The 18,471-nt window shown below is 40.5% G+C and overlaps 2 protein-coding genes across 16 annotated transcripts in view; one reads left to right on the top strand and one right to left on the bottom strand.

Moving 5' to 3' along the window:
- The window catches only part of LOC134223873 (flotillin-2), a 619,172-nt gene that overhangs the window by 283,895 nt on the left and 316,806 nt on the right, over window positions 1–18,471 (top strand). The gene's annotated exons all lie outside the window — the stretch shown is intronic.
- The window catches only part of LOC134224970 (glucose dehydrogenase [FAD, quinone]-like), a 58,741-nt gene continuing 48,981 nt past the window's right edge, over window positions 8,712–18,471 (bottom strand). For 6 of the 7 annotated variants that reach the window (XM_062704670.1, XM_062704666.1, XM_062704668.1 and 3 more), the window contains 2 exons: window positions 11,022–11,736; window positions 8,712–10,957 (listed from right to left, as the gene is read on the bottom strand). In XM_062704670.1, the coding sequence (XP_062560654.1) occupies window positions 9,251–10,957; window positions 11,022–11,177 (1,863 nt within the window). In that variant the 5' untranslated portion in view covers window positions 11,178–11,736 and the 3' untranslated portion in view covers window positions 8,712–9,250. Of the gene's footprint in view, window positions 10,958–11,021; window positions 11,737–12,056; window positions 12,154–18,471 lie in introns of those variants that run through there. The other variant, XM_062704672.1, reaches the window with a different exon arrangement.

The raw sequence follows: 18,471 nt of genomic DNA, 5'->3' as shown, positions 1-18,471 counted from the left end.
ACAATCATCATTCCAAAAATCAAGGTCAGAATAAATTAGGACCATTTGAAAAAGTTCCTAGATTTCATGAGGAAACCACGGTATGGAAGGCGCAAATCGCAAATCACCGATATAACCGATATAAGAAGAGTGTCCGCTTCTGATGGTGCTGGTTTTATCAAAATCGGATTATTCTACGCAAAGTTATGCTGATTTGAATTTCGACATAATTTTACCTATCTCAACCTTTTTGTCTAACCCCTGTATAGGGTAAAGGATGTATTTTGGACCACCCTTACGGAGGCTCTTATTTTGGACCACCAAGAGGAATTTGCACTCAGTGGTCCAAAATATGAGCCGTCGAACTGGTGGTCCAAAATACCTCCCTTACCCTAGCCTCCCGAATCAGTTATTTATCATGACAGATTACGAAAAAAGTCTCTCACGGACCACGGTATGCTGTACAGATACCGTACGTATACAGAGATGATAAGTGAGAGATTTCATCATTCTCTTTTGGATTCAATTCCTGTTTTGTTTTCCTAAATCACAAGAATGACACTATCGGTGCCAGGTGGATTAATCTGGGTTTTATGTTGTAAAAGTGTATAAACATATTCATATTTAATTAACATGTGCTCGATCCACTTTTTCAAAGCAGCAATGATAAATGTTTTTTCCATTTAACGATGTGCTGTCACAGGATTATTGATTCGTTTGCGTGATATGCGGACATTACATCCTATGCTGCCATTACCTTTTGTTATTCTACCACGAACAGTTGTCTGGAGTTCGATGTATACTAATTAAGTCGAACTCAAGCTATAATTAAGAGTGAGTTCATACTTTTATTTAAGTTGTTTTGTGTAACCGTGTAGCTAACGGTAAAAACGTTAATAGTTTGATAGTTCACGTAGCGAGTGTTGTGTATGCATGCCTGTATGCAGGCGCGGTATTAAACACGCTAAGCCTCACCAACTAAAAATTGAGTTGAATCCAACACATTTTCCATTTTCGTTAAAAAATGGGACTACCCAAAAATTGAGTAAACATTATTTTATTCAATTATAAATAACCGGTTAGGTGCAAAAATAGTGAGTAAATGTAGCTTTCGGAAATTGATATCCACTATACACCAATTTTACTCAATTTTAGTACCTACAACTTGAGTAAATTCCACTGTTGAGTCTAAATCTCAAGATGAAACATCTATTTTAATGAAATAAGCGAGTCTAATATGCACGGACGCGGATACTACGATGCATCGGTCTTAAAAAAAATCTCGTCAAATTTAATCCATGATTCATAATCGGTTTTAAAAAATATCCATCTAGTAGCGAAATATCGCATTTGCTACCATAATGCGGGAAAAATTCTAACATATAAATTCGCGAAATATATAAAAACAAGTTCTACATCTCCCTTGCACGCAATTTTGAGCAAGTCATGCTTAGCGTGCAAATGGCTCAAACGTATGTAGAATGAACAAACCCTTAGAAATTGAGACTCAGAAACTACAAACTGTTGCTACAAAACGACCCTCTAATGAAATCATTGAAGTCATAATGTTCAATCAATTATTGGGTTGTCCCATTTATAACGAAAATGAGTCGGATTCGAGTTACGGTTTTCGAATGGGGTGTGAATTTTTACTGTACCGTAGAGTGATGCAGACAGCCTGCGAACTCGGTCGAATACAATTTTCGTCGATTTATGTTCGCGTTACGATTTACTCACATTCAATTATTATCAATTCGTCAATTACGGCATTGCTGGAATTGATATGTAGATTGAAAATTCCATGCATACTGTTTGTATTAAAATCTTTGAGAAGTTTGAAATGTCACCAGATAGGGTATCTGCTCCAAGATTTTTTTATGTACAGGTTATCCGACAGGTTAACCAGCGCGGGGGGGGGGGGAACATACATTTTTAGTGCAAAACGTAAACAAACGAGCATAAATTCCATACAAAAATCCAAGATGGCTGAGTTGGGGATATTGACAAGTCGGGTAACCTGTATATAAAAAAATCTTGATCTGTTCCATTATTATTAACATGCTCCTATGTCAATAACATTCGCAAAACAGGCAATTTAGGCTCAATTTGTGTCGCGTTTGTTGTTATCCGGCGTGCTCACTGCTGAAAAAAATTACGAAAATGAGAAATAAAACAACTTGCGCACCAATTCTTTGTTTTCGAATGGTATTGATTTGGGTACATGGTATGAATTCAAGGAGCAGTTCCCCTACTTGAATTTGGTTTGAAACAAGTCATATTAAGTATGAGTCAATCTATACGTGTACCTTCTCGGCTTCCCCTTATGCTCACGGTCTCTTACAATCGGATGGTTTTTTCTATAGCTTACTTTGGAGATTTTGCCGTTGAAACTCATTTCGAGGTACCCAGAATAGTTCAATTACCATTCGCAAATTGTTTTTATTTTTTTATGTAATGAGCTGATATTTGATTTAGGGGGCATGATGAATCTATTCGACATTTTCGGTCTTGTTTGACGTATTCGTCTAGCTTTCCATTGGTTCCGTATTGGTTGGGACACGGCAGGTATTTCCGTCCATCGTCGTAGGGGCTAAAACCAACGAAAGCAACGTACATTTGCTGGAACTCCACTATAGCAGAACGTTTCTCCTGAGCTTACGATTTGGTACGTATGAGTTTTACAAAAAAGCGTCTCTTTTATTGGTTTTCGAGACTATGACGAACAGACAAAAATACCTGCCGTGTCCCTATACAAATGTCAGCATAATATCAATTAGGGCCAAAGTTATGAACCAAAAACAAAAGGGTACCCACAACCGAATCTCTTCCCCTACTCATTCCAAAAAGTTTACAAGTGCTGTTGCAAGAATTCCGTGCATACGTATTGCTTAGCGTTGAAATTCCTGATGAAATTTTGATGATTTTTAGTTTCAATCCAATTTAACATTGACATTTCCGCTTTTCTCTTTACAGGTAAGCAACTCGATCGTTATTAGTCAATACGGGTAATTTTCTAAAATTTATCCCAGTTTAGAGTTGGTTTAAATGATTGCAAAAAATGGTAAATATGGAACAGGTACTGTGGTAATTGTTAATACGCCCAACCAGGCACGGTAAAGCGTACCATTGGTACTTCACGTACCTGAAGAAGAAAATAGACCACACCTTGCGGCCTGTTATCCAGCAACTCCTATTCTTACCCTCTCGTGGTGCTGGCCGGGATACGAGAAAACTTAGGGAAGATCGGGTAACCAACCCCGGTGGGAAATATGATCGTAGGCTGACAAAGAAGGGGGTTTCTTTCTCTCCGGAGGCGCAAAGCTTCCTGAGCGTCTGTTCTCCATGTTAGGAGCGGCTCACAACAGCGTCTGATCATCGTCAGTTCCACGTGCCAGCGTGGGACTCGTGAAACTGTGCACCATGGACCACCAGATATAAGGGAGAACAGTCCTTAGGAAATTTAGGGTGGTTCGCTGTCAGGCCTTGGGTTAGGTTAGGATCGAAGACCGGTTCATCAACTTCAGCATAATCAACGTCCATAGCCCACACTCCCGAAGCAGTGATGATTATAAGGACACACTCTACGCGTAGCTGGAACGTGAATACGACAGCTGCCCAAGCCACGACGTCAAAACCAGCATAGGAGATTTGAACGCTCAGGTTGGCTAAGAGGAGGAGTTTAGACCGACTATTGGAAAGTTCAGCGCCCACCGGCTGGCAAACAAAAACGGTCTATGATTAATTGATTTCACCGTCTCCAAGAATATGGACATTCGCACTACCTTCTTCCAACACAGCCTTCCGTATCGGAATCACAAATAGACCACGTTCTGATTGATGGACGGCACTTCTCCGACATTATCGACGTCAGGACATGGACAATGTTTGGTACCAACCGCCGCCGCCAGCGTTGCCGGAAGAGGGTGATTTGTGTGATAATATCAGAAATACTTACTTGATACTTGATGGGCTACAGCTCTTCGATAAACCTACGCCGAATGGAGTATCCTTCTCCACTGGACTCGATCCTGGGCCAATCGCTTCCAGTCGCCCTGGACATTGAGCGCCCTCAGGTCCTCTTCAACTGCAAAAAGCCATCGTGTACGCGGCCTTCCACGAAGCCTGCGGCCTCTTCCGGGTTCTCTACTAAATATTATCTTCGCTTGACGTTCTTCCGGCATACGAACAACGTGACTAGCCCACCGTAGTCTGCCGTGTTGTATAAGCTTAATAGTATCCAGCCCTTTATACACCTGGTACAATTCATGATTCATGCGACGCCGCCAGATACCGTTCTCCTGTTTACCGCCGAGTATTGTCCGCAGCACCTTACGCTCAAACACTCCGAGAGCTCTCCGATCAGCCTCCTTTAACGTCCATGTCTCGTGGCCGTATAAAGCCACCGGAAGAATCAGAGTAGTATACAGCGCGAGTTTTGTTTTCGTTTGCAGACTACGGGACTTAAGCTGGTTACGAAGTCCGTAATAAGCCCTATTTGCAGCTGCAATACGCTTTTTCACCTCGCGGGTAACATCATTATCGCACGTAACTAATGTTCCAAGATACACAAATTCTTCTACCACTTCAAATTTTTCACCATCAAGCACTATTTCGCTACCACCACCACTAATGAACCCACGTTGATTGCCAGCGACCATGTACTTCGTTTTGCTGGTATTGATCGTGAGTCCAATCTTTGCTGTCTCCCTCTTAAAAGGCGCAAAAGCCTCTTCCACGGCACGGCGATCAATTCCGATAATATCGATATCGTCCGCAAATCCCAGGAGCATATGCGATTTTGTGATAATGGTACCGCTTCTTTGCACACCAGCTCTCCTAATCGCTCCCTCGAGCGCAATATTGAACAGTAGGTTCGAGAGTGCATCACCCTGCTTTAATCCATCCAAGGTAACAAATGACGTCGATATTTCATCCGCAACCCTTACACTTGATTTCGATCCGTCCAACGTTATACGAATCAGCCGTATCAGTTTCGCCGGAAAACCATGTTCAAGCATAATTTGCCATAATTCATTCCGTTTCACTGAATCGTACGCCGCCTTGAAATCAATAAACAGATGATGTGTCTGCAAGTTGTACTCCCGGAATTTATCAAGGATTTGTCTCAGGGTAAACATTTGATCCGTCGTTTATCGGCCCTCACGAAAACCTGCTTGGTATTCGCCGATGAAGGACTCTTCAAGCGGTCTCAATCTGTTGAACAGGATACGGGACATAATTTTGTACGCCGAATTAAGGAGGGTTATTCCTCGGTAATTGGCGCACTCCAGTCTGTGCCCTTTCTTAAAGAGAGGGCAAATGAGGCCGTCCAACCAGCTAGCAGGCATTTCCTCGTCTTCCCATATTTTCGACATAATATGATGCAGAACTTCATAAAGCTGCTCACTGCCATGTTTGAGAAGTTCAGCCGGGAGCTGGTCCTTCCCCGCAGCCTTATTGTTTTTCAGCTCTTTGACAGCTTTTTAACCTCATCTAGTGTAGGTGACTCCACAGCTTGTCCATCGTTGCTAATATTTATTCTGTTCACCGATGCACCGTCACTTCCTCCATTCAACAAAGTCTCGAAGTGTTGCTTCCACCTGGCAGCCACTTCAGTTTTATCTGTCAGCAAATTCCCTTGTTGGTCGTTGCACATGACGGGAGATGGCGCTGTCTTTCTCCGCACGCCATTGACAGACTCATAAAACCTCCGCATATCGTTCTGCTTCATTTTTTTCCTGCGCCTCACTAATAACTTGTTCTTCGTACTCTTTTTCTTCCTGCGGTGGGTTCGTTTTCGGCTGCTCTTGCTTCCTTGTACCGATTTCTATTCGATCGGGTACCTGACACCAACATCCGGCTTCTGGCAACGTTCTTCTCGTCTGTCATTCTCTGACACTCCATATCGAACCAACCCGTCCTGGGTCGCCTCTGTGCAGTGCCTACCACTTCTCGTGCTGTTGTGCTCACCGCTCCATGGATCGACTCCCATAGATCGTTGATGTTGTCGCTAACGTTGATTGCACTTATCCGTTCGTCGAGCTTCTGGCGGTACTCAGCCGATACTCCTTCCGCCGACAATCGCTGGATATTGTAACGCATCGTTCGCTGTGATCTTTCGTTCGATACAGTTGACAACCGTGATCGAATTTTACTGACAACGAGGTAGTGATCTGAGTCAATGTTCGGACCTCTGAATGTCCGCACATCGATAACATCCGAGAAATGGCGCCCATCCACCAGAACATGGTCTATCTGGCGCCCATCCACCAGAACATAATATCAGAAATACATGGATTAAAAACGAATTACTCAGAATAGCTCTGGAAGAGTGAAGTGAATTGTTCGTGGACACAGGAAGTGACATTTGCTTCCTCAGTTCATTTATCCGGAATTGGATCAATTTGGTAAGATTATTTCAATATGTTTTTTATATGATTCCAAAATTAAATGCGTGCTGGATTTAAAAATCAGGAAGTTTGTTTATGGATCCATTATCTTATTGATAATGGTGGCATAAACAGGCGGGGCACTCATTGCAAGTGAAAGTGAACTCGGACTGAACGTGAATTACCATGCAGTCTGAAATGGGTTACTGGAGCTGCAGTAGAGCTAACACCTTCTAACTCTCGGGCTAAAGTTGACTGTATTACCGACAGCTTTCTTCCAGAATACTACTGTCGGACAGTGGGAGTTAGATTGAAGATACATACACACGCACAACACTCCATTTCGTTCGAATCGCGCCGGGGAATAAGACAAGGGTATGTACAAGGTGACATGCGGAGAGCCGGGGGTAACAGCTGGGGTACGATTTTCAACAGATCCATTCAATTTACTTGTTTCCCGGATGACATGGACATTGTCGGCCGAACATTTGCAAAGATGGCAGAACTGTACACTAGAGTGATTCAAATTTTGACTTTTTTGCTCCCCTATGCTTAAACGATGGCATTTGCCATTTTAATAATCGTCCTAAATTTTTAGCTAATTTGGATGTAATTTGACTGAGCACAAGCATTTTGAAGCTTGTATGAAAATTACTATGAAAACAGTAACTTTTGTGAAAAACCGTTCCCCATCATTGCCCATTAAACTCTAAAAATGTATGAATAAGTTGACAACATAGGAAATTTAACAAGGGAAAATATCGTCGTTGTTGCTAAACGATTTGATGCTGGCAACAAAAGTTATTAGGGAAATACTGAATTGTGGGAAATTCAATTTAACACGTAAAAGAATAACATCAATATCAATAATGAGCCTTTCTGTTTTCTTTATAATTTTGCTCACAAAAGTCAGATTGCTTCGCAACAACAACTGGCTTTCGATTTAGGATCTATTCTATGATTGCGATGCGTTTAATATATTCAAATAGATTCTGGGCTGCTTCACGAAACGATCCTTTACATAAGTGGCAATTCTCATAGTAATTTTCATATAACCTTCAAACGGCACGTGCACAACCAAATTACATCCAAATCAGCTAAAAGCTTGGGAGGACTATTAAACTAGCAAAAACAATCGTTTAAGCACAGGGGAGCGAAAAAGTCAAAATTTGAATCACTCTACTGTACACCCTCCAGAAACATGGAGGACTGGTGATGAATGCATCGAAGACAAGGTACATGCTAGTAAGAGGAATCGAGCGCGACAGGGCCCGCCTGGGAAGCAGTGTTGCGATAGACGGGGATACCTTCGAGGTGGTCGAAGAATTTGTCTAACTCAGATCCTTGCTAACGGCTGATAATAATATTAGTCGTGAAATACGAAGGGGCATCATCTGTGGAAGTCAGGCCTATTACAGGCTTCAGAAGAAACTGCGATCAAAAAATATTTACCACGGCACCAAATGTGTCATGTACAAAACGCTCATAAGACCGGTAGTCCTCTACGGACATGAAACTTGGACCATGCACGAAGAGGACTTGCAAGCACTCGGAGTATTCGAGAGCAGTGTGCTTAGGACCATCTTTGGCAGAGTACAATAAGACGGTGTGTGTCGGCGAAGTATGAACCACGAGCTCGCCCAGCTCTATGGCGAACCCAGTATCCAGAAGGTAGCTGAAGTCGGAAGGGTACGATGGACAGGGCATGTTGCAAGAATGACGGACAGCAACCCTGCAAAGATGGTGTTCGCTTCCGATCCGGCAGGTACAAGACGGCGTGGAGCGCAGCGAGTGAGGTGGGCTAACCAGGTACAGTACGACTTGTTGAGCGCAGAGCGCATTTGAGGATGGAGAGGTGCGGCCTCGAACCGTGATTCTAGCGTCAAATTGTTGATTCAGTGTTATCTGTTTAGATGCAAGCTAAATAAATGGTGTGAACCCAACCATCGCAGCGACTGTCAGATTTTCTAAAAATTCTGTATCAGAACCAACCGAAAGCTGTATAAGAACTGGGCATTTGCAAAATTGTTAGAAATTACTATTATACAAGAAATGTAAGCTCACAAACAAATATTGTAAAAGAAACTTGAAAAATTTTAACGTCTGATACAATATTTGTATAAAAATCTAGCATTTCCGCATATGCCCACTTCTTGTACAGGTATTGGCAGGTTCTTATACAGAATTTTTAGAAATCTAACAATTAGCGGTTGGGAGTATATGTGGTTTATTTTGAACTTTATTTTTCTTTTATGAATTAACCTCACTAGTCAAAATGAAGGTGAAATGAATGTAATATTCTAAGGCTTGTGATACAGAATAGCGACACTAAGGATATTTCTTAAACATATTATTTTCTTTATTATTGGTAACATTTTTTATTCCTTTGGAACCATTTCGGTTCTCAATTGTAGAGTTTTCTACCGTATTGTTTCTACATCTTCCAGGTGATACCCGGCCCCGGACCAATAGGTCTGGAACTCCTTCATAAATAGAAGATAAATCGTCAGTTTACTCTACATTGTCTAGTCTAAGTCACGTTATTTGTCCTATAACAGCATTTTTTAAAACAAAAACCATTATCAACCTAAACTTTAAAGATAAATTTCCCTATTTTCTCAAATTCTGCATTCAGTAACACTTAAGTTTATTCGTAAGTGCTGACTAGTAGGAATTGATTAAACTAAATTCTCTCGGCTTTTTATTCGTTCGATTCGTGGTTGACTGCAGCATGCTCCGCTGTAAGAACGTATAGTTTCTGTGGGTCCTCGCTTGCACTATAATATCACAATTAAGAAAATCTTCTTGTTTAGTACACATTTTTTCACAATAGTCGAAAAATGTTAGGCACGTGTGAATTTTCTTCGAGCTGATGCTCACCGTCACCAACGACCCCAGTCTTGCTTGACCATATCTGCAGCCTTTTCGGCGATCATGATGATTGGTGCGTTGGGGTTACCGCTGACGATTGTTGGCATAACGCTAGCATCTACTACTCTCAATCCGGAAACGCCGTACACCCGCAATCGGGCATCGACCACTGCGCCTGGATCCCAACTTGGTCCCATCTTTGCTGTTCCGGCAGGATGGTAAATAGTGAACGTAAACTGTTTGATGCAACACGCCCAGTACTCGTCGGACATGAATGGCAAATGCCGACAGCCCGGCAGGGGTATTCTGTGTGGACGAGACCCGAAGCGTTGAAATGCCTGAGTGTGTGATACATTAATTGCGATTTTAATGCCTTCCACTAGAACCGCCACATCTTCCGGGTGCTCAAAATAATTAGGCTCAATTGCAGGTGGCACAAATGGGTTTCGCGATTTTAGCCGTACCCAACCAGTACTTTTGGGCCTTAGAAGAAGTGGTAGAATTGTCCATGTTTCTGCATTTTGAATCGGTTTGTAAACTGTGTTGTAAAATCCATCGCGAAGATTGAGAATTTTACGAATGTTTTGCCCTCCATCTGAGTTCACCGAACTCGGGCCAAAATGAAATTGTATATCCGGCCATAGTCCGGATGGATCAGCATATTTGGTGTTAACAAAGGCTAATCCTTCAATTCCCGGAAATGTCATTGGACCTCTTTCGTTAAATATATAATCTAATGCCACCGGTAATGTCGTGAATCGGGCAGTCTTCACGGTTACGGGTTCATCCACGAGGAACGTCAAGCCTCCCAGGCCTACATGATCTTGCATGTTATCACCCACAGGAAGATCAGATAATACTGGAATTCCAAATTCAGCTAAGTGGTCTGCTGGTCCTACGCCACTCAACATCAATATTTGAGGGGTGTTCAACGCTCCTGCCGAAAGAATAATTTCTTTCTTCGCAAAAACAAGTTGTCTTTTTCCATTCCGCGAAAATTCAACACCATATGCTCTATTGTTCCTATCAAACAGTATACGTGTCACATGAGCGTGCATAGCAACATGAAGATTATTCCTAAGTCGAACCGGTCGAAGGAATGCTTTAGAAGTGCTGCAGCGGCTGCCTCTTCTCATCGTTGCTTGAAGCAGCATGAAGCCTGTCTGTTCTTCCCCATTTATATCCCTATTTTCGTATCCCATTTCTTGGCCTGCTTTTATGAACGCTATCGATAGTGGTGTTCTCCAGGGTGCTTCCTGGACTGTTAAATATCCACCTATCCCATGATATGGCGACCGCGCCATGTAAGGATTTCGATTGTCCTCTGATTTAATAAAATAAGGCAGAACATTTTCGTATCCCCATCCAATGTTTCCTTGCTCTAACCAGCTATCGTAATCCCTCCTGTTTCCTCTTACATATACCATCGCGTTGAGCACACTTGATCCTCCCATAACTTTTCCTCTAGGCCAATTACATCGATCGCCATTCATTGCTTGACAGTACCGCCGATCTCCTGGCGGCACGGTCTGATATTTCCAGTCGAATTCCGTTAACTGCAAGTAACCGGCTAATGCCGGAACATCTGTTACCTCCGTCTCATCGCCACCTGCTTCCAGTAGTAACACAGACCAGTCTCCTATCTCTGAGAGTCGTGAAGCCATGACGGCACCAGCCGATCCGGCGCCAATGACAATGAAGTCATAGTAAGGTCGTAACTAAAATAAGAAGAAAAGATTATATTAGATATGTGCTGAAGGATTCATAGGATGATATTGTTACTGATTGTTGGTCGATTGGGTTCGATTCCGGATCTACACTTTGGTATCTATAGTAATTGACTCCTACAGCTATAAGTGGTATGAGAGTCAGTAGTGCTATCGGGGTGTGCGTGAGTCCTCCAGCTACTGCCGCTACTGAAGCGAGTCCAAGAGCCATTGCACGAGAGAACTAGTTCAGCAAGCAAGTTTTGCCAAAAATAGAGTAGAGCGATGGTAAGGCCGGCAATAGAGAGAGAAAGAGTCGTTTATACAATAGTTTAGAATTCCTATAAGCAGCTTATGTTCAGGTGATGGTGTCAGCAAACGTAAGTGTTGCTGACCGGCTATATCCACACATCAAGATCCTTTTTATTGTTTTCGGAAAGAATTTTCGGCGTATAGTTCCGTATTCCGCCGGGTCGTACTTTTTGAAACAGTAATTTTGCGTTACGGTCTTCTTCCTCTATGTCCAGATAGGACTTGATGTACAAATGCTCGTTGAGATATTTTGTTTGGCGTTCAACGCTTTTATAGGAGGAAGCTGCGGAGGCAGACGAAGCTGAAGAAGTCGTCGAAGCAGTTGAAGGAGAACGGGATGGCGCACCGGAAGATTTGGATCCCGTTGAAGATGCCAAAGATGTTGTGTGGTGATGGTGGTGGTGGTGATGATGTCGGTAGTCATGTGCAGAAGAACATCTGGAGGGCAGTGATTTCTCCTGGCCCATTTTATTGAAACTCTGAAATTAAGATATAAAACCATTAAAGAATTTGTGAATAATGTTGAATTTGAAGCATCTAAATAGGTTTTTTGATCAATAAACAATCAAACAGAAATGGCATTTTTTGAGTTTTCCTTACTCTATTATTAGTTATCTCATAAGCGTTAGCTTTTTCTGAGTCGTATATTTGTCCAACTACACAAAAACGAAATTATGCACAATAATATCAGGTTAAAATATTCTACGGCTAGTGAATGTACAAGAATTCAATTGACACCCTTGCATTTTTTTCTTAACTTACGTAATATTTGGAGGGCTCATTCGCTATATGTCGTTACCTGCGGGGGAATAGAATGCAGCGATCCACTCATATCTCCATTTCTCGCGCTTAGAATCATAGGGACGTCGATGTTTCCTTATTATTAATGTGGCGAATTGGGGCCCTCCTTAGCCGTGCGGTAAAACGCGCGGCTACATTGCAAGGGGTGGCTGGGTTCGATTCCCGGTGCCGGTCTAGACAATTTTCGGATTGGAAATTGTCTCGACTTCCCTGGGCATAAAAGTATAATCGTGTTAGCCTCATCATATACGAATGCAAAAATGGTAATCTGGTTTAGAAACCTCGCAGTTAATAACTGTGGAAGTGCTTAATGAACACTAAGCTGCGAGGCGGCTCTCTTCTAGTGAGGGGATGTAATGCCAATAAGAAGAAGAATGTGGCGAATTACTGTGGTTTGTCGAAGATTTTATCGTTTGATGTGTTAAAGATAGATTACATCTTGCACCAGAATCAACAATCACGGTTGTAGCTTTTGAAACAATTGAGTTATTACCAAAATACAAAATCGATTAAGATAAATCGGTCAATACAGTTACGCCCCTATGATTTTAGGCGTGATTTTTTTTTAATTTTCGCTGTCAACTAATCAAGGTCTCCTGACGAACTATCCTCACCTTGCGAAAAAATCATCAAACGCGATTTGTCGCTCGTAAATTTCACCGTCCATTGCGCCCAGCCCACCCTAACCAGGAAGTTCGCTTCCCCATTGCCCGGAAATCCCAAGTAACTAATCTAAGACTACTCGAATTTATTCGAAATTTATAGTTATTTTAAAATGTTCTCAAATTATTGATTTGACTTAAAAGAATTTTAGCTCCTACAATTGAGCGTTAAATTAATGTGGTATTAAGGCTTTATTGATTGTTTTTTTTTATTTTCTCCAGATATCTTAAGAATATGAATAATAAATCTGAAATAATGCTTCTTATGGAGTACTTTTGAGGCACTGAAATAAAGGCAGCTCTCTCACAACATTCAATTTAAAATTAATTGTGTGAATCTATTGTTTCTTAGATAAATATAAACACTCTTGAATAAAACTTCTTCTTCTTCGTTGGCATTACATCCCCCACTGGGACATTGCCGCCTCGCAGCTTAGTGTTCATTAAGCACTTCCACAGTTATTAACTGCGAGGTTTCTAAGCCAAGTTACCATTTCTGCATTCGTATATCATGGGGCTAACACGATGATACTTTTATGCCCAGGGAAGTCGAGACAATTTCCAATCCGAAAATTGCCTAGACCGGCACCGGGAATCGAACCCAGCCACCCTCAGCATGGTCTTGCTTTGTAGCCGCGCGTCTTACCGCATGAATAAAACTTAATCACATCTAATAATAAATAAAACCAAATGCGTTGCAAAGGCCAATGAATCGGAGCATCTGCAGAAATAAATAAAAAGTGCAGACAAATAATCCTAAACATCGTCACAATCAGCGCGATTCTTACCCCGAATAACTCACCAAAAACTTTCACTTGCATGCACCATTCAAAACAAAATTTTCAAAACGACTTGGTGAAGGTTTCCGCTTCCTGTTGATGGTGTTGGTTTGCGTGGGAGAGCTATCAGATTCGTCAAATCGTCGTTTGAATCTTTGTTTAAGAAAGCAGATAAGTCGTTTTGAAAATTTTGTCTTGCATTCATCAGATATCAATTGAATCATTTGTTTGAGAAATTGCATAAGTCCATTTTACACTATTTCGAGAAAACAAAAAACTGTTTTTGAACAAACTTGCACCGAATCTTTCGATTTCTTCGATACAGATCAATAGTTTTTGGCAAAACACAACACCTTGGGACACATTCAGTGCAAAAATGTAAGCAGTACTCCACAATTGCTCTTCAAAGTACGTGAACTTACGTAGTTTCTCAAACAAACGAAAAAAATTTCATACATTCCTGAACAAACATTTTTTTCGTATTTTTTGCCAGAATACGTATTTTTGGACAAGGATTCAGAATATTAAAAAAAATCATTTTGGCCAAAAATGTTACATACGCAGTTTCTCAAACAAACGATTCAATTGACGTTCGGTATCGAAATTTCAAAGGCGAAACTTTTTCATCAGGTGAAATGGGGATGTGTTTTAAATCTCACCCGCTGATTCCAATCTATTAATTTCACAATTGAAGATTAGCTCCGTGCTTTTGCTTCTACCAGAAACTAAAACAAATCAAAATAAACAGGTTTCAAAATTTGTAACATTATTCAAGACAACCACAAGGCCAGTGTTACTTGAAGTGGGTTCAATATGAAAGTTTATCCAAGAGTCATACATTTTATTCAATGCTGGGTTATTTTATGTTGGTTTTATTAGAAACTAGCTATATTTACCCGGCTTTGCTCGGGACTGAAACGTAAATTATGCAATTAAAATGTCCAATGCTGTAGCATGAAACCCAAGGAGGTAGATCTACCGTGCATCGAATTGTATCCATGTATCGATCTGGTTTTTATATATTTCTATGGCTCTTCTACCTTTCAATGAACATCTTTCAAAAATAGAGAATATGTGTACCAAATATAGTTGGAATTAGTCCTGGTGGTTGGGAGTTACACTGAATTGCTCGTTTTCTAAAGACAACCCCTTCCCCTATAACCTCACCCTGTCAATGACACTTCTACCTCCTTTATTATCTTCTCTTTAGAACAGAGAATGTGTGCACCAAATTTGCTTGAAATCGGTCCTGGGGATTGGGAGTTACTCTGAATCAGTACTGGTAGTTTTCGTGAAAGCAAGTCATTAGCAAGAGACCAAATAAAAATGTAACGAGCAGCCGGTCACCTGCAAATAACGATGACTAGTCGATAAAATGATTATATTATTTATGATTTTCGGGTTAGAACTAACATTATTGAAGAAGAAACAGCTTGTTTACAATAGTTTGATGCGCTTTCATGAAATAAAAATCCGTGAAAATTAAACGGAATTCCTTTCATTGTTTATGCTTTCTATGCAAACGGGAGTGAATAAAATGTAAATATCGCGTGACCTCTCTCAATTAAAAAGAAAAATCTATGCAAACGGGAGTGAATAAAATGTAAATATCGCGTGACCTCTCTCAATTAAAAAGAAAAATCTCAGTACTGCTCTGAATGTTCGTATTCTAAAGACAACAGGATAGAGAATGTGTGTACCAAATTTGGTTGAAATCGGTCCAGGGGTCTGAATTGCTCGTTTTCGGAACAATACCCCTCCCTCCATACCCCTTCCCATTCTCCCAAATTACCCTCCTAAATGATAGTATCATCACAGTGAATATGTGAACAAAATTTGGTTCAAATAGGTTATTGGAGTTGAAAGTTACACAGAATTGTTCGTTTTCTAAACAAAACCCCTCCCACCACCTCTCCCCCTTTTCCAAATGATCCTCCCACCCCTTTTGTTATCTTCTCTTGAGGATAGAGAATGTGTGTACCAAATTTGGTTGAAATCGGTCAAGTGGTTAAGAAGTAGTTAGCGAACGTACATACCATACATACATAGATTGGATTTTATATATAAAATTAGAAATTAGAAACAAATACTGGGAAATGTTGGGGAAAATACTGATGAAGTGAAATTGTATCATAAAATTGTAACTATTAAAAACTAATTGAAATAGTTTCTTTGATAACATATAAAATACTTTATAATTTACCTTCTACTATCATTTTTCTCGTTATTTTTTACGAATGTTTCGATTGCTATAATAATTTTCCATTCACAATTCCGCAATATTTTGAAGGGCTTTGCATTTTTTATTAGTTTTGCTTTAAAGTGCAAGTCGTTTTTTTGCACATCTTGGATTCAAAAGCTTTTAACATAATGGTTTATACTGCAGAGATAGGTATGTTTAGTTGCTGAAATGTTTATTTTGAATCCATTCCTCTCCGATCTCATAGAGAATCATGAATGTAATTCTTCTTCTTATTGGCATTACATGTACATCCCTACACTGGGAAAGAGTCGCCTCGCAGCTTAGTGCTCATTAAGCACTTCCACAGTTATTAACTGTGAGGTTTCTAAGCCGGCTAAGCCAAGAGAACTCCGTAAATCTGTACTGGGTTCCAGGGCACTGTGGCATTGGAGGTAATGAAAAGGCAGACGAGCTTGCGAAACGAGGTTCAAATACACAGTTTATTGGCCCAGAACCTTTCTGTGGTATATCATACTGTACCATGTAAATGGAATTAAAATCCTGGGAAGCACAAAGGTTGATGACCAATTGGTTGGTCGCCGAAAAGTGTGCTCAATCAAAGAGATTTATAATTCCTAATGTTAAAGTAACCGAAAAGCTCTAAGAGCTCAGCAAGAGAGCTCTTTGCACCTTCACTGGCCTAATAACCGGTTATAACCGGACACTGCCCGAGCAGATATCACTTGAAAAATATTGGCCAGATTCAGAATGATATCTGTCGTTTCTGTAACATGGAACGTGAAACCTCGGAACATCTGCTTTGCAGTTGTGATGCATTGTACAAGAGTAGATCTAAATTTCTAAATAGTGGCTTTATGCAACCAGGAGATATTTGGACTGCAAATCCTGGAAAGGTAGTGGGTTTTATTAACTCAATTATACCGGACTGGGAAAATACGCGTCTTAGGTTGTTTACTTGACAAATGGTGATCAACCTAGAAGATGCGAATAGTTAATAGTAATCAGGGGTATACCACAAAAGTTCAACTCAAAGGACGCAGTGGTTCTATGCCCCAACAAAAAAAAAGGCCAGGTTACCATTTTTTGCATTCGTATATCATGAGGCTAGCACGATGATACTTTTTTGCCCAGACAATTTTAGCATGACTTGTGGCAAGTCTATTAAGGTATTGAAAGCACTTTGTAATTATACTTAGTTTTAACAATCAGTGCTTCCACTCTTCTTCAAATGTGCCATAAAAACAATATTGTTACTTGGGGTGAGCAATGAGTCACATGCCATGGTGAGGATGTAAGAGTGTTTCGTAAAAGCACACCCCTGGAGAATGCTGTTAAGAATCAATTCGATGGAATTTCGTCTACCGGCTGTTCATCGTTAACAATTGCCTCAGCATATTTGCCCCCAGTCAATGTGCTTCGTGATGTTATAGGGGAACTGCACCTGGTATTCATCTCATTGCTCCGGCTCCCATCAAAAACAGAGTAAGGGAAAGCAATTTGATTTGTTTCTTATTGTTGTGATTTTTTCAGCAGTGAGCACGAAAGTTGACAAAAAGAAGCGACAAAATTGGTGCTGTATTTCTTTGTTTCACGTTCAGATGAATATATGTTCAGTGAGATGGAGATCGGGACAGTTCCCCTATATGTTGTTGACCGGAAAAGGCTGGTATGTTCCTAGGTATGTTCCATTGGAGATTGGTATTTCGATTGGCAAATCATCACTGCCTAATCTCCGCGTGCAGTTCCGCGATATTGAGCTCGAATATATTAAATAATCTAATTGGCTATATTTAAGTCATCGTTTATTCAAGATCGCAGTCAGCCGTAATTAGAAGCGGTAATCTTGTTAAAACAAAACACCATTGAAAAAATAAAAAATCCAAATTAATTCACCGAGCAGTGTTACTGCCTTTCTCGCATTTAGTCAAGACACCAACCTTATATGGTGCTAATATGGTTCGATGTACTATTTTCTTTATAACTTTTAAACCCAGTGGTCAATCGCTATCAAATTAAATAGTGATCAACTAGGTTTTGCCCCCTGTCGAATGAAACTTGTTGCGAGAAAATTGGTTAAGGATTACTATATGAAAAGTTGTCTAATGTTTTCTTAGCTTTTGTACACATACATACACACGGATACACACGGACAGCAGACAGACATTTGCTCAGCTCGTCGAGCTGAGTCGATCGATATATGACACTATGGGTCTCCGAGGCTTCTATAAAAAGTTCGTATTCGGAGTGCATAGCCTTTCGGTACAACTTTGTTGTACGAGAAAGACAAAAAAACAAAATTGAGTGAAAAAAATACTAAAAGAAATTGACCTTTATTATCAGTGCAGTTTGCTTGTAAGCGCAATGTTTGAAAATCGAAGATTTATCATTCCACAAGATACTTCACATTGAGCTGAGGATTAAGAGAAAGGTTGCAGAAATTGATCACAATCAAATGAAGCAAATGAAGCTCGTATTATAAAATTCATGGACAGTTATCCCAGTGAGATTCATCCATATTATGTATGCCTTGACAAACTATAAAATTTGGGTAAAAATTACCGAAACCTCCTCTTAAGAATTGAATCCTATTTGGTGCAAGGAACAATGCAAAGTTGCAAAAGAGATTGTTTTTTGCGACTAAATTTTGACTCATTTTCGATATTGATCCGCTTCACACAAATAACGAATACGGGATGTTTAAGAGTAGATATACCGTTTATGATATTTTGGATAAGCGAGGTGTGAGTATTTCCATCTCGGTTCTTGATC

Source organism: Armigeres subalbatus, chromosome 3 (genome assembly GCF_024139115.2).
Source record: "Armigeres subalbatus isolate Guangzhou_Male chromosome 3, GZ_Asu_2, whole genome shotgun sequence".
NCBI lineage: Eukaryota > Metazoa > Arthropoda > Insecta > Diptera > Culicidae > Armigeres > Armigeres subalbatus.
This window is presented reverse-complemented; position numbering and strand designations above follow the sequence as displayed.